This window comes from Somniosus microcephalus, chromosome 4, assembly GCF_052327205.1.
Source record: "Somniosus microcephalus isolate GS21.2 chromosome 4, FLI_Smic_1.0, whole genome shotgun sequence".
In the NCBI taxonomy this organism is placed as follows: Eukaryota; Metazoa; Chordata; class Chondrichthyes; order Squaliformes; family Somniosidae; genus Somniosus; species Somniosus microcephalus.
In genome coordinates, this window is record NC_140990.1 from 344,331,494 (window position 1) to 344,353,013 (window position 21,520).

General features: G+C 50.0%; 1 protein-coding gene across 1 annotated transcript in view; it reads left to right on the top strand.

Moving 5' to 3' along the window:
* LOC147120734 (unconventional myosin-X-like) overlaps nt 1–14,023 on the top strand; it is a 14,379-nt gene extending 356 nt beyond the window's left edge. The window contains exons 2-3 of the mRNA XM_085984247.1: nt 13,175–13,362; nt 13,876–14,023. Of these exons, the coding sequence (XP_085840373.1) occupies nt 13,175–13,362; nt 13,876–14,023 (336 nt within the window). The remainder of the gene's footprint in view (nt 1–13,174; nt 13,363–13,875) is intronic.
* The last annotated feature ends 7,497 nt before the right edge of the window (nt 14,024–21,520 follow it).

Sequence of the window (21,520 nt, forward strand, 5' to 3'; positions counted from 1 at the left end):
TTCTGATCTATCTAATCGTAGCCAGAGAATCACCTGCAACGGCTTCTCTTCCCACTCCCGCATCATTACCTCTGGTGTCCTCCAAGGAACTATCCTTGGCCATCTCCTATTTTTCATCTACATGCTGCCCCTTGGCGACATCATCCGAAAACACAGCATCAGTTTCCACATGGTACACTGATGAGACCCAGCTCTATCTCACCACCACACTTCTCTCGAACCCTCCACGGTGTCTAAATTGTCAGAACTGCTTGTCTGACATCCAGTTCTGGATGAGCAGAAATTTTCTCTCCAATTAAATATCGGGCAGACTGAAGCCATTGTTTTCGGCCCCGCCAAAAACTCCGTTCCCTAGCCACTGACTCCATCCCTCTCCCGAACATCTGTCTGAGGCTGAACCTTACTGTTCACGAACCTTGGTGTCATATTTGACCCTGAAATAAGCTTCCGACCACATATCTGCAGCATAACAAAGACCGCCTACTTCCATCTCCATAACATCGCCCGTCTCTGCCCCGCCTCACCGCATCCGCTGCTGAAACCCTCATCCATGCCTTTGTTACCTCTAGACTTGACTATTCCAATGCACTCCTGGCTGGCCTCCCACATTCCACCCGACGTAAACTTGAGGTCATCCAAAACTCGGCTGCCCGTGTCCTAACTCGCACCAAGCCCCCCGTTCGGCCATCACCCCTGTGCTCGCTGACCTACATTGGTTCCCGGTTTAGCAACACCTCGATTTCAAAATCTTCTCATCCTTGTTTTCAAATCCCTCCCATGGCCTCGCCCCTCCCTATCTCTGTAACCTCCTTCAGCCTCACAACCCCCCGAGATATCTGCGCTCCTCTAAGTCTGCCCTCTTGAGCATCCCCGATTTTAATCGCTCCACCATTGGTGGCCGTGCCTTCAACCGCCTGGGCCCCAAGCTCTGGAATTCCCCCCCTAAACCTTGCCGCCTCTCTCTAGTCCTTTAAGACACTCCTTAAAACCGACCACTTCGACCAAGCTTTTGGTCACCAGCTCTAATATCTCTATGTGGCTCCGTGTCAAAGTTTTTGTCTTTTAACACTTCTGTGAAACGTCTTGGGACGTTTTACTATGTTAAAGGCGCTATTTAAATACAAGTTGTTGTTGTCGGGATGAGAGCGTCCAACTCCTCGCACATGTGACAGTCACTCCTGATCAGCCCAAGCAGAGTGTCATCAGTGACCTAGAGCTGGCCTTCCAGAGCATCGAGAGGCCATTCAGCCCAGCAGTCCTGCTCCATCCAGACTCTGGGCTAGATTTTCGGGGAGCCATCAGGCGGGGTTTCAGGTGTGTGGGGGGGGGGGGCGGAATCCCGACTTTGGGGGTCCCGACACCATCCCGCCCAAAACCCCGCCCCACGTAAGTTTCAGGGGCGGCGGGTACCTGCCCCGCACTGGGACCCGCCAAAACCAGGCGGGAAGGGATTAGTGCCAATTAACTGCCTGTTAACAGGCAGTTTTTAGCCTAATCCCTATTTTGAGGGGTTTCGTGTGAGTTTCCCGACGGCTCCAAACCACGCCAGGTTAGAGCAGGCGGGCCGTCGGGTTGAATGAGTTGGATGGGTCGCGATGTCGGCGCTCAGGTGAGTGAAGGGTGCATGAGTGTAAAAGTAAGTGTATTTGGTGTGTCTAAAGTGTGTAAAGAACTTTTACTTACCTTTACTTACCTTAACAGCCTTTCTTCCTGTAGCCGTTGGGAGCGCAGCACTCAGCCGGAACTGAAAGCTGAACGGCTGCGATCTGTCAAAAGTGACAGCCTTCAGCTTTTAGTGCTGCTGAGATTTCGAAATGAGTCTGCGCAGAATGACTCATCTTAGAAATCAGACTGTCAGTGTTTGACAGCTTCAAACAACTGTGAAACACTGATATTTCATCTGTCAGAAATCTTGACAGATGAAATTTCAGTCTGTGACGTCACCTGTTGCCGAGTGGCCCTTAATTGGCCTGCTGAGCCCACTGGGCGGGCTCAACAAGGTCAATCAAGGGAAAATCACGCGGATTGGCCAGACGTCGAAGTAGGCGGGTCAGAAACCCGAAAGGGGAAGCCCCGCCTTCTTCCCGACAGGTTCGACAAAATCGACCCCTCTGTGTCTGATTATTGTATTGTAGATTCTCCCTCAGTCCCCCATCACAGAGCAGAGCCAGTCATTCCATCTGGGGCTCGATTTGAGCCCATATGGAAGCAGTGAGCTGCATCACCACATTACCATTCCCACAAAAACCTCACCTCAAGTGTCGATTTCAATGTGATCATTGCAGGATATTCCCAATTGTAGGATATTTCCAATTGTAGGATATTCCCAATTGTAGGATATTCCCAATTGTATGATATTCCCAATTGTAGACTATTCCCATTGTAGGATATTCCAATTGTAGGATATTCCAATTGTAGGATATTCCCAATTGTAGGATATTCCCAATTGTAGGATATTCCCAATTGTAGGATATTCCCAATTGTAGACTATTCCCATTGTAGGATATTCCAATTGTAGGATATTCCAATTGTAGGATATTCCCAATTGTAGGATATTCCAATTGTAGGATATTTCCAATTGTAGGATATTCCCAATTGTAGGATATTCCCAATTGTATGATATTCCCAATTGTAGACTATTCCAATTGTAGGATATTCCAATTGTAGGATATTCCCAATTGTAGGATATTCCAATTGTAGGATATTCCAATTGTAGGATATTCCAATTGTAGGATATTCCAATTGCAGGATATTCCAATTGTAGGATATTCCCAATTGTAGGATATTCCAATTGCAGGATATTCCCAATTGTAGGATATTCCCAATTGTAGGATATTCCAATTGTAGGATATTCCCAATTGTAGGATATTCCAATTGCAGGATATTCCAATTGCAGGATATTCCCAATTGTAGGATATTCCAATTGCAGGATATTCCAATTGTAGGATATTCCAATTGTAGGATATTCCAATTGTAGGATATTCCCAATTGTAGGATATTCCCAATTGCAGGATATTCCAATTGTAGACTATTCCCATTGTAGGATATTCCCAATTGTAGACTATTCCCAATTGTAGGATATTCCCAATTGCAGGATATAGAATCATAGAATGTTCCAGCACGGAAGGAGGCCATTTCGGCCCATCGTGTCCGCGCCTGCCAACAAAGAGCTATCCGGCCTAATCCCACTTCCCAGCTCTTGGTCCGTAGCCCTGCAGGTTAGAACATCCCCAAGTGCACATCCAAGTATTTTTTAAATGTGGTTAGGGTTCCTGCCTCTACCACCCTTTCAGGCAGTGAGTTCCAGACCCCCACAACCCTCTGGGTGAAGAAATTTCCCCTCAAATCCCTTCTAAACCTTCCACCAATTACTTTAAATCTGTGCCCCCTGGTTTTTGACCCCTCTGCTAAGGGAAATAGGTCCTTTCTATCTACTTTATCTAGGCCCCTCATAATTTTATACACCTCAATAAGGTCTCCCCTCAGCCTCCTCTGTTCCAAGGAAAACAGACCCAGCCTATCCAGTCTTTCCTCAGAGCTAAGATTCTCTACTCCCAGCAACATCCTTGTAAATCTCCTCTGTACCCTCTCTAGTGCAATCACATCTTTCCTGTGATGTGGTGACCAGAACTGCACGCAGTACTCTAGCTGAGGCCTAACTAGTGTTTTATACAGTTGAAGCATAACCCCCCTGCTCTTGTATTTTATGCCACGGCTAATAAAGGCAAGCATTCCGTTTGCCTTCTTAACCACCTTATCTACCTGGCCTGTTACCTTCAGGTATCTGTGGACATGCACCACAAGGTCCCTTTGTTCCTCTACACTACTCAGTGTCCTACCATTTAATAGAGTCATAGAGTTATACAGCACAGAAAGAGGCCCTTCGGCCCATCGCGTCCGCGCCGGCCATCAAGTCCTGTCTAATCTAATCCCATTTTCCAGCACTTGGTCCATAGCCTTGTATGCTATGGCATTTCAAGTGTTCATCCAAATGCTTCTTGAATGTTGTGAGGGTTCCTGCCTCTACCACCCTTTCAGGCAGTGAGTTCCAGATTCCAACCACCCTCTGGGTGAAAAAGTTTTTCCTCAAATCCCCTCTAAACCTCCTGCCCCTTACCTTGAATTTATGCCCCCTTGTTATTGACCCCTCTACTAAGGGGAAAAGTTCCTTACTATCTACCCTATCTATGCCCCTCATAATTTTGTACACCTCAATCAGGTCCCCCCTCAGCCTTCTCTGCTCCAAGGAAAACAACCCCAGCCTGTCCAGTCTTTCTTCATAGCTGAAGCGCTCCAGCCCAGGTAACATCCTGGTAAATCTCCTCTGCACCCTCTCCAAAGCAATCACATCCTTCCTATAGTGTGGCGACCAGAACTGCACACAGTACTCCAGCTGTGGCCTTACCAGCGTTTTGTACAGCTCCATCATAACCTCCCTGCTCTTATATTCTATGCCTCGGCTAATGAAGGCAAGTATCCCATATGCCATTTTAACCACCTTATCCACCTGTTCTGCTGCCTTCAGGGATCTATGTACATGCACACCAAGGTCCCTCTGATCCTCTGTCTTTCCTAGGGTCTTACCATTCATTGTGTATTCCCTTGCCTTGTTAGTCCGTCCAAAATGCATCACCTCACACTTTTCAGGGTTAAATTCCATTTGCCACTGTTCCGCCCATCTGACCAACCCATCTATATCGTCTTGTAGCCTGGGGCTTCCCTCCTCGCTATTTACCACCCCACCAATTTTCGTGTCATCTGCGAACTTACTGATCATACCCTTTACATTCACATCCAAATCATTAATGTAGACCACAAACAGCAAGGGACCCAGCACCGATCCCTGCGGTACCCCACTGGACACAGGCTTCCAGTCACAAAAACAACCTTCCACCATCACCCTCTGCCTCCTGCCACTAAGCCAGTTTTGGATCCAATGTGCCAAGGCACCCTGGATCCCATGGGCTCTTACCTTACTGACCAGTCTCCTATGCAGGACTTTATCAAAAGCCTTACTGAAATCCATGTAAACCACATCCACTGCACTACCCTCATCCACACACCTAGTCACCCCCTCGAAAAATTCAATGAAATTGGTCAGACATGATCTTCCCTTGACAAAGCCATGCTGGCTATCCCTAATTAATCCTTGCCTCTCCAAGTGGAGACTAATTCTGTCCCTCAGAATTTCTTCCAATAATTTCTCTACCACTGATGTTAGGCTCACTGGCCTGTAATTCCCTGGTTTATCCCTACTACCCTTCTTGAATAATGGTACTACGTTAGCTGTTCTCCAGTCCTCTGGCACATCCCCTGTGGCCAGAGAGGTTCTGAAAATTTGTGTCAGAGCCCCTGCAATCTCCTCCTTTGCCTCACATAGTAGCCTGGGATACATCTCATCCGGGCCTGGGGATTTATCCACTTTTAAGCCCGCTAAAACCGCTGGTACCTCCTCCCTCTCGATGCTAATATGTTCAAGCATATCACAGTCCCCCTGCCCGATTTCTATGTCTACATCGTCCTTCTTCATAGTGAATACATGCAAAAAATTCATTTAAAACCCCACCTACATCATCTGGCTCTACACACAGATTGCCACTTTGGTCCCTAATGGGCCCTACTCTTTCCCTGGTTATCCTCTTGCCCTTAATTATACTTATAAAACACCGTAGGATTTTCCTTTATTTTGCTCGCCAGTGTTATTTCATGGCCCCTCTTCGCTCTCCTAATTTCTTTTTTAAGTATCCCCCCGCACTTTTTATACTCCTCTAGGGCTTCCTCTGTCTTTAGTCCTTTGTATCCCTATCCTTGTTAGCCATCCCCAAATGCATTACCTCACACTAGCACGATAGCAAAATACTGCAGATGCTGGAAATCCGAAATAACAACAGAAAATGCTGGAAAAACTCAGCAGGCCAGGCAACATCCGTGGAGAGAAATTTGAGTTGACGTTTCGGGTCGAAACCCTTTTTCAAAACTGGAAAGGAAATAAAATAGATCGAAGGCAGGGCTGGGAGAGAACAAAAGAAGTAAAAGAGACAATAAGAGGTATTCGAAACTAGACGAGATGGTAATAGGCCGGTGGAGACAAAAGGCAGCTGAGATTAGGTGTGAAGTGCACGGGCAGGTAAGAGACAGCTGCCCGGTGGGAGAGAGAAATAAAAGGAAAGGGGTTGGGGGGGGGGGGGGGGGAAAGGAAGACCCAAAACAAAAGGGTGGAAAAAATTATAAGTAAAAAAGTAATAGGGCCCGAGGTTATGATCTGAAATTGTTGAACTCGATATTGAGTCCGGAAGGCTGCAAAGTGCCTAATTGGAAGATGAGTTGCTGTTCCTCGAGTTTACGTTGAGCTTCCGTGGAACAATACAAGAGGCCAAGGACGGTGAGGTCCGAGTGGGAATGGAACGGTGAATTAAAGTGACAGGCGACCGGAAGCTCGGGGTCACCCTTACGGACTGAACGGAGGTGTTCCGCAAAGCGGTCACCCAATCTGCGTTTGGTCTCCCTCTTCCGACATGTCTTCCTTTTTCCGCAACCGAGGATTCCCCTCTACCGTGGTTGACACGGCCCTCGACTGTGTCCGTTCTATCTCCCGCACTTCTGCCCTCACCCCTGCCCCTCCCTCCCGGAACCACGATAGGGTTCCCCTTGTCCTCACCTTTCACCCCACCAGCCTCCACATTCAACGGATCATCCTCCGCCATTTCCGCTACCTCCAAAGTGATCCCACCACCAAACACATCTTCTCCCCTCCCCTTTCAGCATTCCGTAGGGACCGCTCCCTCCGAGACACCCTAGTCCACTCCTCTATCACCCCAAACAGCCCTTCCTCTTCGCCCGGCACCTTCCCGTGCAAGCGGAGGAGATGTAACACCTGCCCCTATACCTCCCCCCTTCCCACTGTCCAGGGCCCCAAACACCCCTTCCAGGTGAAACACCGATTTACTTGTACTTCTTGCAATCTAGTATACTGTATTCGCTGCTCACGATGCGGTCTCCTCTACATTGGGGAGACCAAACGCAGATTGGGTGACCGCTTTGCGGAACACCTCCGTTCAGTCCGTAAGGGTGACCCCGAGCTTCCGGTCGCCTGTCACTTTAATTCACCGCTCCATTCCCACTCGGACCTCACCGTCCTTGGCCTCTTGTATTGTTCCACGGAAGCTCAACGTAAACTCGAGGAACAGCACCTCATCTTCCGATTAGGCACTCTGCAGCCTTCCAGACTCAACATCCAGTTCAACAATTTCAGATCATAACCTCGGGCCCTATTACTTTTTTACTTATAATTGTTTCCACCCCTTTGTTTTGGGTCTTCCTTCCCCCCCGCCTTTCCTTTTATTTCTCTCTCCCACCTGGCAGCTGTCTCTTACCTGCCCGTACACTCCACACCTAATCTCAGCTGCCTTTTGTCTCCACCGGCCTATTACCATCTCGTCTGGTTTCGAATACCTTTTATTGTCTCTTTTGTTCGATCGCAGCCCTGCCTTCGATCTACTTTCTTTTCTTTCCAGTTTTGAAGAAGGGTTTCGACCTGAAACGTCAACTCAAATTTCTCTCCACGGATGTTGCCTGACCTGCTGAGTTTTTCCAGCATTTCCTGTTGTTATTTTGCATTACCTCACACTTCTCCGGATTGAATTCCATTTGCCACTGTTCTGCCCACCTGACCAATTTATTGATATCTTCCTGCAGTCAACAGCTTCCTTCTTCAGCATCAACTTCAAAGCACTGGAGAGGTACCACCAACGCTGCCTCCGCAAGATCCTGCAAATCCATTGGCAGGATAGGCGCACCAACGTCCCCAGCAATGAAGCTTTGACCACGCTCGATCAGCTCCAATGGACGGGTCACATTGTCCGCATGCCCGATACGAGACTCCCAAAACAAGCGCTCTACTCGGAGCTCCGACACGGCAAGAGAGCCTCAGGTAGGCAGAGGAAACGCTTCAAGGACACCCTCAAAGCCTCCTTGAAAAAGTGTAACATCCCCTCCGACACCTGGGAATCCCTGGCCCAAGACCGCACAAAGTGGAGGAGAAGCATCCGGGAAGGCGCCGAACACCTTGAGTCTCTTCGTCGGGAGCAAGCGGAAGCCAAGCGCAAGGAGCGCACGTCAACCCAAGCACCCCACCCACCCGCCCCTTCAACCACCATCTGCCCCACCTGTGACAGAGACTGTAGGTCCCGCATTGGACTCATCAGTCACCTGAGAACTCATTTTTAATGTGGAAGCAAGTCATCCTCGGTTCCGAGGGACTGCCTAAGAAGAAGAATCAACCACACAGCCGATTTTAGTATCATCTGCAAACTTCTTAATCATACCCCCTCTAGTCAAGTCTAGATCATTGATATATACCACAAAAAGCAAGGGACCTAGTACTGAGCCCTGCGGAACCCCACTGGAAACAGCCTTCCAGTCACAAAAACACCATCAACCATTACCCTCTGCTTCCTGTCTCTGAGCCAGTTTTGAATCCAACTCGACACTTTGCCCTGGATCCCATGGACTTTTAACTTCGTGACCAGTCTGCCATGTGGAACCCTATCAAAAGCCTTGCTAAAGTCCATATACACTACATCAAACGCACTACCCTCATCTACCCTCCTTGTTACCTCCTCAAAAAATTCAATCAAGTTTGTCAGACATGACCTTCCTTTAACAAATCCGTGCTGACTATCCTCGATTAATCCGTGTCTTTCTAAATGAAGATTTATCCTGTCCTTCAGAATTCGTTCCAATAATTTTCCCACCACCGAGGTTAGGCTGACTGGCCTGTAATTACTCGGTCTATCCTTTTCTCCCTTTTTAAACAAGGGTACCACATTAGCAGTCCTCCAGTCCTCCGGCACCACACCTGAAGCCAGAGAGGATTGGAAAATGATGGTCAGGGCCTCTGCTATTTCCTCTTTTGCTTTGCTTAACAGCCTGGGATACATTTCATCCGGGCCCGGGGATTTATCCACTTTTAAAGCTGCTAAACCCCTTAATACTTCCTCTCTCACTATGTTTAATTCATCTAATATTTCACACTCCTCCCCCCGGATAGCAATGTCTGCTCCGCCCCTCTCCTTTGTGAAAACAGACACAAAGTATTCATCAAGAACCCTACTGACATCTCCCGCCTCCACACACAGATTACCCTCATGATCTCTAATAGGCCCTACCCTTTCTTTAGTTATCCTCTTACTCTTAATATATTTATAAAACATCTTTGGGTTTTCCTTGATTTTACTTGCCAAGAATTTTTCATGCTCTCTCTTTGCTTTCCTAATATAATTTTTAATTGCACCCCTGCACTTTCTGTACTCCTCTGAAGATTCTGGAGTATTTAGCCCTCGGTATCTGTCATACGCCTCCCTTTTTTAAAATCCTACCCTGCATGTCTCTAGACATCCAGGGGGCTCTAGATTTGTTAGTCCCACCTTTTTTCTTTAAGGGTACATGTTTGGTCTGAACCCTCCGGATCTCCTCCTTGAATGCCTCCCACTGCTCTGACACTGATTTACCTTCAAGTAGCCGTTTCCAGTCCACTATGGCTAAATCCCCACTGAGCTTAGCAAAATTTGCTTTTCCCCAATTTAGATTTTTTATTCCTGGTCTATCCTTGTCCTTTTCCATAACTACCTTAAATCTAACTGAATTATGGTCACTAGCACCAAAATGCTCCCCCACTGATACGCCTTCTACCTGCCCAGCTTCATTCCCTAAAACTAAGTCCAGAACCGCCCCCTCCCTTGTTGGGCTTGCTACATACTGGCTAAAAAAGTTCTCCTGGATGCATTTTAGGAATTCCGCACCTTCTATCCCCTTCACACTCATTTTATCCCAGTTAATATCCTACAATTCAGAATATCCTGCAATTGTAGGATATTCCCATTGCAGAATATTCCAATTGTAGACTATTCCCAATTGCAGACTATTCCCAATTGCAGGATATTCCCAATTGCAGGATATTCCCATTGCAGGATATTCCCAATTGTAGACTATTCCCATTGCAGGATATTCCCAATTGTAGACTATTCCATTGTATGATATTCCCAATTGTGGACTATTCCATTGTATGATATTCCCAATTGTAGACTATTCCCATTGTAGGATATTCCCATTGCAGGACACAGAGTCATAGAGTTATACTGCACCGAAAGAGGCCCTTCGGCCCATCGTGTCCGCGCCGGCCATCAAGCCCTGTCTATTCTAATCCCATTTTCCAGCACTTGGTCCGTAGCCTTGTATGCTGTGGTGTTTTAAGTGCTCGTCTAAATGCTTCTTGAATGTTGTGAGGGCTCCTGCCTCTACCACCCTTTCAGGCAGTGAGTTCCAGATTCCAACCACCCTCTGGGTGAAAAAGTTTTTCCTCAAATCCCCTCTAAACCTCCTGCCCCTTACCTTGAAACTATGCTCCCTGGTTATTGACCCCTCTATTAAGGGGAAAAGTTCCTTTCTATCTACCCTATCTATGCCCCTCATAATTTTGTACACCTCAATCAGGTCCCCCTCAGCCTTCTCTGCTCCAAGGAAAACAACCCCAGCCTGTCCAGTCTCTCTTCATAGCTGAAGCTCTCCAGCCCAGGTAACATCCTGGTGAATCTCCTCTGCACCCTCTCCAATGCAATCACATCCTTCCTATAGTGTGGCAACCAGGACTGCACACAGTACTCCAGCTGTGGCCTAACTAGCGTTTTGTACAGCTCCATCATAACCTCAAATAACAGAAAATGCTGGAAACACTCAGCAGGCCAGGCAGCATCCGTGGAGAGAGAAACCGAGTTAACGTTTCAGGTCTGGGACCCTTCATCAGGACTGGAAAAAGCTGGAGATGTAACAGATATTAAGCAGGTGCAGAGACAGAGAGGGGGAGGGGGTTTATGAGGGGAGGAAGGAATTCAAAGAATATACTGTGAAAATGTTGCAAATGGGAATGGCAAAATCATACTGCATGAAAAATGGGGGCAGAGATTATGATCTGAAATTGTTGAACTCGGTGTTGAGCCTGGCAGACTGTAACGTGCCTAATCGAAAGATGAGGTGCTGTTCCTCGAGCTTACGTTGAGCTTCATTGGAACAATGTAATAGGCCGAGGACAGAGAGGTCAGAGTGGGAGTGAAGCGGAGAATTAAAGTGACAGGCGACCGGAAGCTCAGGGTCACCCTTACGGACTGAACGGAGGTGTTCCGCAAAGCGGTCGCCCAATCTGCGTTTGGTCTCCCCAATGTAGAGGAGACCACATCGTGAGCAGCGAATACAGTATATTAAATTGCAAGAAGTACAAGTAAATCGCTGTTTCACCTGGAAGGGGTGTTTGGGGCCCTGGACAGTGGGAAGGGAGGAGGTAAAAGAGCATGTGTTGCATCTCCTGTGCTTGCACGGGAAGGTGCCGGGCGAAGGGGAAGGGCTGTTGGGGGTGATTGAGGAGTGGACCAGGGTGTCGCGGAGGGAGCGGTCCCTTCGGAATGCTGAAAGGGGAGGTGAGGGGAAGATGTATTTGGTGGTGGGATCACGTTGGAGGTGGCGGAAATGGCGGAGGATGATCCGTTGAATGTGGAGGCTGGTGGGGTGAAAGGTGAGGACAAGGGGAACCCTATCGTGGTTCTGGGAGGGAGGGGAAGAGGTGAGAGCAGAAGTGCGGGAAATAGAACGGACACGGTCAAGGGCCGTGTCAACCACAGTAGAGGGGAATCCTCGGTTGAGGAAAAAGGAAGACATGTCAGAAGCACTGGTATGGAAGGTGGCATCGTCGGAGCAGACGCGGCGGAGACGGAGAAACTGGGAGAATGGAATAGGGTCCTTACAGGAAGCAGGGTGGGAGGAAGGGTAGTCCAGGTAGCTGTGGGAGTCGGTGGGCTTGTAGTGGATGTTTGTCGAAAGCCGATCGCCAGAAATGGAGACGGAGAAGTCAAGGAAGGGAAGAGTCGGAGATGGACCATGTGAAGGTGAAGGAAGGGTGGAAATTGGAAGTAACGTGAATGAACTTATCGAGTTATCTAGTTCAGGGCGAGAGCAGGAAACGGCATCAATACAGTCATCGATGTACTGGAAAAAGAGGTGAGGGAGGGGACCTGAGTAGGACTGGAACAAAGAGTGTTCCACATATCCCACGAACAGGCAGGCATAGCTAGGACCCATGTGGGTCCCCATAGCAACACCTTTAATTTGGAGGAAGTGAGTGGAGTCAAAGGAGAAGTTGTTCAATGTGAGAACAAGTTCAGCCAGGCGGAGGAGGCTGGTGGTGGATGGGGACTGGTTGGGCCTCTGTTCAAGGAAGAAGCGGAGTGCCCTCAGGTCATCCTGGTGGGGGATGGAGGTGTAGAGGGATTGGACATCCATAATGAAGGCAAGTATCCCATGTGCCTTTTTAACCAACTTATCTACCTGTCCTGCTGCCTTCAGGGATCTATGTACATGCACACCAAGGTCCCTCTGATCCTCTGTCCTTCCTAGGGTCCTACCATTCATTGTGTATTCCCTTGCCTTGTTTGTCCTCCCAAAATGCATCACCTCACACTTTTCAGGGTTAAATTCCATTTGCCACTGTTCTGCCCATCTAACCATCCCATCTATATCGTCCTGTAGCCTGAGGCTTCCCTCCTCGCTATTTACCACTCCACCAATTTTCATGTCATCTGCGAACTTACTGATCATACCTCCTACATTCATATCTAAATCATTAATGTACACTACAAACAGCAAAGGACCCAGCACCGATCCCTGCGGTACACCACTGGACACAGGCTTCCAGTCACAAAAACAACCTTCCACCATCACCCTCTGCCTCCTGCCACTAAGCCAATTTTGGATCCAATTGCCCTGGATCCCATGGGCTCTTACCTTCTTGACCAGTCTCCCATGTGGGGTTTTGTCAAAAGCCTTACTGAAGTCCATGTAGACTACATCAAATGCACTACCCTCATCCACACAACTAGTCACCCCCTCGAAAAATTCAATCAAATTGGTCAGACATGATCCCCCCGACAAAGCTAAGCTGACTATCCCTGATTAATCCTTGCCTCTCCAAGTGGAGACTAATTCTGTCCCTCAGAATTTTTTCCAATAATTTAGACTATTCCCAATTGTAGATTATTCCCATTGCAGGATATTCCCATTGCAGGATAGTCCCACTCTGCAGTAATCCCATTGCTCAGTTCCCGAAAGGCTAATCCTGTATTTTTTCCAGACTAACATTGGATCGATCCTGACTGCAGTGAATCCGTACAAATCCATCGAGAGCCTGTACAGTGCCAGCACAGTCGAGCTGTACAGCAGGCACCAGCTGGGAGACCTCCCCCCACATATCTTTGCAATCGCTAACGAGTGTTACCACTGCCTGTGGAAGCGCCAGGACAGCCAGTGTGTGCTTATCAGGTACGTGGGTCCCACCAGCTCCCTCTGTAGAAAAGGCAAGAATTGGGTCAGGGAGTCTCCGAACCCCAATCTGTGCCAGTCTCAACACAGGCTCCCAACCAAAGCAAATCAGGAGCAGGGAGAAACAATCAGATCAAAACTCACCCACTTTCTCCCCACATCCCTCAATCCCAGTTAAGAGTTACCATGTTTGTGTGGAACTAGAGTCAGAGACTGGCCGAGACCAGGTAAAGACGGCAGGTTTCCGACCCTGAAAGACATTGGTGAACCAGTTGGGTTGTTACGATAATCCGACAGATTCATGGTCACTTTTACTGAGACCAGACGTTTAGTTCCAGATTTTCAAACTGCACCAGGGTGGGATTTGAACTCACATTCTCTGGACTATTAGCCCAGAAACAGAATCACCACACTCCTGAACTCTAATGAGAAAACTACCTGAATAAAGTAGTGAGAGATGGGCTAACTTGTGGATGTTTTTCTCCCTCGGCCTGTGGCCTGCGACCTGCACAGCGGGGAGAGTGGAGCTGGGAAGACAGAGAGCACAAAGCTGCTGCTGCAGTTTCTGTCAGTCAGGAGCCAGAGGTCGCCAGGAGCCTCGGCCCATGAGAGGAGCACACACGTGGAACAGGCCATCCTGGAGAGCAGGTACGCAGATTGAGGGCGTCTTCCTTTAGTGCGCGTCGACTTCACATTGTGCAAACTGACAGCACAGAAGGAGTCAAATCGAGAATTCACACCTCGAACTTCTCCCTGAAGGAGAGATCCGCCGAATCCCACTCCCCAACCCTTCCATCAAAATGACACTGACTCTCACTGGGGTACAGTTCCACAGACACTGACTCTCACTGGGGAACAATTCAACAGACACTGACTCTCACTGGGGTGCAGTTCCACAGACACTGACTCTCACTGGGGTGCAGTTCCACAGACACTGACTCTCACTGGGGTACAGTTCCACAGGCACTGACTCTCACTGGGGTACAGTTCCACAGACACTGACTCTCACTGGGGTACAGTTCCACAGACACTGACTCTCACTGGGGTACAGTTCCACAGACACTGACTCTCACTGGGGTGCAGTTCCACAGACACTGACTCTCACTGGGGTACAGTTCCACAGACACTGACTCTCACTGGGGTACAGTTCCACAGACACTGACTCTCACTGGGGTACAGTTCCACAGACACTGACTCTCACTGGGGTACAGTTCCACAGACACTGACTCTCACTGGGGTACAGTTCCACAGACACCGACTCTCACTGGGGTACAGTTCCACAGACACTGACTCTCACTGGGGTACAGTTCCACAGACACTGACTCTCACTGGGGTACAGTTCCACAGACACTGACTCTCACTGGGGTACAGTTCCACAGACACTGACTCTCACTGGGGTTCAGTTCCACAGACAGTGACCCTCACTGGGGTATAGTTCCACAGATACTGACTCTCACTGGGGTACAGTTCCACAGACAGTGACCCTCACTGGGGTATAGTTCCACAGACGCTGACTCTCACTGGGGTATAGTTCCACAGACACTGACTCTCACTGGGGTATAGTTCCACAGACGCTGACTCTCACTGGGGTATAGTTCCACAGATACTGACTCTCACTGGGGTACAGTTCCACAGACGCTGACTCTCACTGGGGTACAGTTCCACAGACACTGACTCTCACTGGGGTATAGTTCCACAGATACTGACTCTCACTGGGGTATAGTTCCACAGATACTGACTCTCACTGGGGTACAGTTCCACAGACACTGACTCTCACTGGGGTACAGTTCCACAGACACTGACTCTCACTGGGGTATAGTTCCACAGATACTGACTCTCACTGGGGTACAGTTCCACAGACACTGACACTCACTGGGGTACAGTTCCACAGACACTGACTCTCACTGGGGTACAGTTCCACAGACACTGACTCTCACTGGGGTATAGTTCTACAGACACTGACTCTCACTGGGGTACAGTTCCACAGACACTGACTCTCACTGGGGTACAGTTCCACAGACACTGACTCTCACTGGGGTACAGTTCCACAGACACTGACTCTCACTGGGGTACAGTTCCACAGACACTGACTCTCACCGGGGTACAGTTCCACAGACACTGACTCTCACTGGGGTACAGTTCCACAGACGCTGACTCTCACTGGGGTACAGTTCCACAGACACTGACTCTCACTGGGGTACAGTTCCACAGACACTGACTCTCACTGGGGTACAGTTCCACACACACTGACTCTCACTGGGGTACAGTTCCACAGACACTGACTCTCACTGGGGTACAGTTCCACAGACACTGACTCTCACTGGGGTACAGTTCCACAGACACTGACTCTCACTGGGGTATAGTTCCAGAGACACTGACTCTCACTGGGGTTCAGTTCCACAGACAGTGACCCTCACTGGGGTATAGTTCCACAGACGCTGACTCTCACTGGGGTATAGTTCCACAGACACTGACTCTCACTGGGGTATAGTTCCACAGACGCTGACTCTCACTGGGGTATAGTTCCACAGATACTGACTCTCACTGGGGTACAGTTCCACAGACACTGACTCTCACTGGGGTACAGTTCCACAGACACTGACTCTCACTGGGGTATAGTTCCACAGATACTGACTCTCACTGGGGTATAGTTCCAGACACTGACTCTCACTGGGGTACAGTTCCACAGACACTGACTCTCACTGGGGTATAGTTCCACAGATACTGACCCTCACTAGGGTACAGTTCCACAGACACTGACTCTCACTGGGGTACAGTTCCACAGACACTGACTCTCACTGGGGTACAGTTCCACAGACACTGACTCTCACTGGGGTTCAGTTCCACAGACACTGACTCTCACTGGGGTACAGTTCCACAGACACTGACTCTCACTGGGGTACAGTTCCACAAGCACTGACTCTCAATGGGGTACAGTTCCACAGACACTAACTCTCACTGGGTTACAGTTCCACAGACACTGACTCTCACTAGGGTACAGTTCCACAGACACTGACTCTCACTGGGGTACAGTTCCACAAGCACTGACTCTCAATGGGGTACAGTTCCACAGACACTGACTCTCACTGGGGTACAGTTCCACAGACACTGACTCGCACTGGGGTACAGTTCCACAGACACTGACTCTCACTGGGGTTCAGTTCCACAGACACTGACTCTCACTGGGGTACAGTTCCACAGACACTGACTCTCACTGGGGTACAGTTCCACAAGCACTGACTCTCAATGGGGTACAGTTCCACAGACACTGACTCTCACTGGGGTACAGTTCCACAGACACTGACTCTCACTGGGGTACAGTTCCACCGACACTGACTCTCACTGGGGTACAGTTCCACAGACACTGACTCTCACTGGGGTACAGTTCCACAGACACTGACTCTCACTGGTGTACAGTTCCACCGACACTGACTCTCACTGGGGTACAGTTCCACAGACACTGACTCTCACTGGGGTGCAGTTCCACAGACACTGACTCTCACTGGGGTACAGTTCCACCGACACTGACTCTCACTGGGGTACAGTTCCACAGACACTGACTCTCACTGGGGTACAGTTCCACAGACACTGACTCTCACTGGGGTACAGTTCCACAGACACTGACTCTCACTGAGGTACAGTTCCACAGACACTGACTCTCACTGGGGTACAGTTCCACAGACACTGACTCTCACTGAGGTACAGTTCCACAGACACTGACTCTCACTGGGGTGCAGTTCCACAGACACTGACTCTCACTGGGGTGCAGTTCCACAGACACTGACTCTCACTGGGGTACAGTTCCACAGACACTGTCTCTCACTGGGGTACAGTTCCACCGACGCTGACTCTCACCGGGGTACAGTTCCACAGACACTGACTCTCACTGGGGTACAGTTCCACAGACACTGACTCTCACTGGGGTGCAGTTCCACACACACTGACTCTCACTGGGGTACAGTTCCACAGACACTGACTCTCACTGGGGTACAGTTCCACAGGCACTGACTCTCACTGGGGTACAGTTCCACAGACACTGACTCTCACTGGGGTACAGTTCCACAGACACTGACTCTCACTGGGGTACAGTTCCACAGACACTGACTCTCACTGGGGTACAGTTCCACAGACACTGACTCTCACTGGGGTACAGTTCCACCGACGCTGACTCTCACTGGGGTACAGTTCCACCGACGCTGACTCTCACCGGGGTACAGTTCCACAGACACTGACTCTCACTGGGGTACAGTTCCACCGACGCTGACTCTCACTGAGGTACAGTTCCACAGACACTGACTCTCACTGGGGTACAGTTTCACAGACACTGTCTCTCACTGGGGTACAGTTCCACCGACGCTGACTCTCACCGGGGTACAGTTCCACAGACACTGACTCTCACCGGGGTACAGTTCCACAGACACTGACTCTCACTGGGGTACAGTTCCACAGACACTGACTCTCACTAGGGTACAGTTCCACAGACACTGACTCTCACTGGGGTACAGTTCCACAGACACTGACTCTCACTGGGGTACAGTTCCACAGACACTGACTCTCACTGGGGTACAGTTCCACAGACACTGACTCTCACTGGGGTACAGTCCCACAGACACTGACTCTCACTAGGGTACAGTTCCACAGACACTGACTCTCACTGGGGTACAGTTCCACAGACACTGACTCTCACTGGGGTACAGTTCCACAGACACTGACTCTCACTGGGGTACAGTCCCACAGACACTGACTCTCACTGGGGTACAGTTCCACACACACTGACTCTCACTGGGGTACAGTTCCACATACACTGACTCTCACTGGGGTACAGTTCCACAGACACTGACTCTCACTGGGGTACAGTTCCACAGATACTGACTCTCACTGGGGTACAGTTCCACAGACACTGACTCTCACTGGGGTACAGTTCCACAGATACTGACTCTCACTGGGGTACAGTTCCACAGACACTGACTCTCACTAGGGTACAGTTCCACAGACACTGACTCTCACTGGGGTACAGTTCCACAGACAGTGACTCTCACTGGGGTACAGTTCCCCAGACACTGACTCTCACTGGGGTACAGTCCCACAGACACTGAATCTCACTGGGGTACAGTTCCACAGACACCGACTCTCACTGGGGTACAGTTCCACAGACACCGACTCTCACTGGGGTACAGTTCCACAGAAACTGACTCTCACTGGGGTACAATTCCACAGACACTGACTCGCACTGGGGTACAGTTCCACAGACACTGACTCGCACTGGGGTACAGTTCCACAGACACTGACTCTCACTGGGGTACAGTTCCACAGACACTGACTCTCACTGAGGTACAGTTCCACAGACACTGACTCGCACTGGGGTACAGTTCCACAGACACTGACTCTCACTGAGGTACAGTTCCACAGACACTGACTATCACTGGGGTACAGTTCCACAGACACTGATTCTCACTGGGGTACAGTTGCACAGACACTGACTCTCACTGAGGTACAGTTCCACAGACACTGACTCTCACTGGGGTACAGTTCCACAGACACTGACTCTCACTGGGGTACAGTTCCACAGACACTGACTCTCACTGGGGTACAGTTCCACAGACACTGACTCTCACTGGGGTACAGTTCCACAGACACCGACTCTCACTGGGGTACAGTTCCACAGACACCGACTCTCACTGGGGTACAGTTCCACAGGCACTGACTCTCACTGGGGTACAGTTCCACAGACACTGACTCTCACTGGGGTACAGTTCCGCATACACTGACTCTCACTGGGGTGGAGTTCCACAGACACTGACTCTCACTGGGGTGGAGTTCCACAGACACTGACTCTCACTGGGGTACAGTTCCACAGACACTGACTCTCACTGGGGTACAGTTCCACAGACACTGACTCTCACTGGGGTGCAGTTCCACAGACACTGACTCTCACTGGGGTACAGTTCCACAGACACTGACTCTCACTGGGGTACAGTTCCACAGAGACTGACTCTCACTGGGGCGGAGTTCCACAGACACTGACTCTCCCTGGGGTGGAGTTCCACAGACACTGACTCTCACTGGGGTACAGTTCCACAGACACTGACTCTCACTGGGGTACAGTTCCACAGACACTGACTCTCACTGGGGTACAGTTCCACAGACACTGACTCTCACTGGGGTACAGTTCCCCAGACACTGACTCTCACTGGGGTACAGTTCCCCAGACACTGACTCTCACTGGGGTACAGTTCCACAGATACTGACTCTCACTGGGGTACAGTTCCCCAGAAACTGACTCTCACTGGGGTACAGTTCCACAGATACTGACTCTCACTGGGGTACAGTTCCACAGACACTGACTCTCACTGGGGTACAGTTCCACAGACACTGACTATCACTGGGGTACAGTTCCACAGACACTGACTATCACTGGGGTACAGTTCCACAGACACTGACTCTCACTAGGGTACAGTTCCACATACACTGACTCTCACTGGGGTACAGTTCCACAGACACTGACTCTCACTGGGGTACAGTTCCACAGATACTGACTCTCACTGGGGTACAGTTCCCCAGACACTGACTCTCACTGGGGTACAGTTCCACAGATACTGACTCTCACTGGGGTACAGTTCCACAGACACTGACTCTCACTGGGGTACAGTTCCACAGACACCGAGTCTCACTGGGGTACAGTTCCACAGACACCGACTCTCACTGGGGTACAGTTCCAGAGACACCGACTCTCACTGGGGTACACTTCCACAGACACTGACTCTCACTGGGGTACAATTCCACAGACACTGACTCGCACTGGGGTACAGTTCCACAGACACTGACTCTCACTGGGGTACAGTTCCACAGACACTGACTCTCACTGGGGTACAGTTCCACAGACACTGACTCTCACTGGGGCACAGTTCCACAGACACTGACTCTCACTGGGGTACAGTTCCACAGACACTGACTCTCACTGGGGTACAGTTCCACCGACACTGACTCTCACTGGGGTACAGTTCCACAGACACTGACTCTCACTGGGGTACAGTTCCACAGACACTGACTCTCACTGGGGTACAGTTCCACAGACACTGACTCTCACTGGGGTACAGTTCCACAGACACTGACTCTCACTGGGGTACTGTTCCACAGACACTGACTCTCACTGGGGTACAGTTCCACAGACACTGACTCTCACTGGCGTACAGTTCCACAGACACTGACTCTCACTGGGGTACAGTTCCACAGACACCGACTCTCACTGGGGTACAGTTCCCCAGACACTGACTCTCACTGGGGTACAGTTCCCCAGACACTGACTCTCACTGGGGTACAGTTCCACAGACACTGACTCTCACTGGGGTACAGTTCCACAGACACTGACTCTCACTGGGGTACAGTTCCCCAGACACTGACCCTCACTGGGGTACAGTTCCACAGACACTGAATCTCACTGGTGTACAGTTCCACAGACACTGACTCTCACTGGGGTACAGTTCCACAGACACTGACTCTCACTGGGGTACAATTCCACAGACACTGACTCTCACTGGGGTACAGTTCCACAGACACTGACTCTCACTGGGGTACAGTTCACAGACACTGACTCTCACTGGGGTGGAGTTCCACAGACACTGACTCTCACTGGGGTACAGTTCCACAGACACTGACTCTCACTGGGGTACAGTTCCACAGACACTGACTCTCACTGGGGTACAGTTCCACAGACACTGACTCTCACTGGGGTACAGTTCCACAGACACTGACTCTCACTGGGGTACAGTTCCACAGACACTGACTCTCACTGGGGTACAGTTCCCCAGACACTGACTATCACTGGGGTCCAGTTCCACAGATACTGACTCTCACTGGGGTACAGTTCCACAGATACTGACTCTCACTGGGGTACAGTTCCACAGGCACTGACTCTCACTGGGGTACAGTTCCACAGACACTGACTCTCACTGGGGTACAGTTCCACAGACACTGACTCTCACTGGGGTACAGTTCCACAGACACTGACTCTCACTGGGGTACAGTTCCACAGACACTGACTCTCACTGGGGTGCAGTTCCACAGACACTGACTCTCACTGGGGTACAGTTCCACAGACACTGACTCTCACTGGGGTACAGTTCCACAGACACTGACTCTCACTGGGGTACAGTTCCAC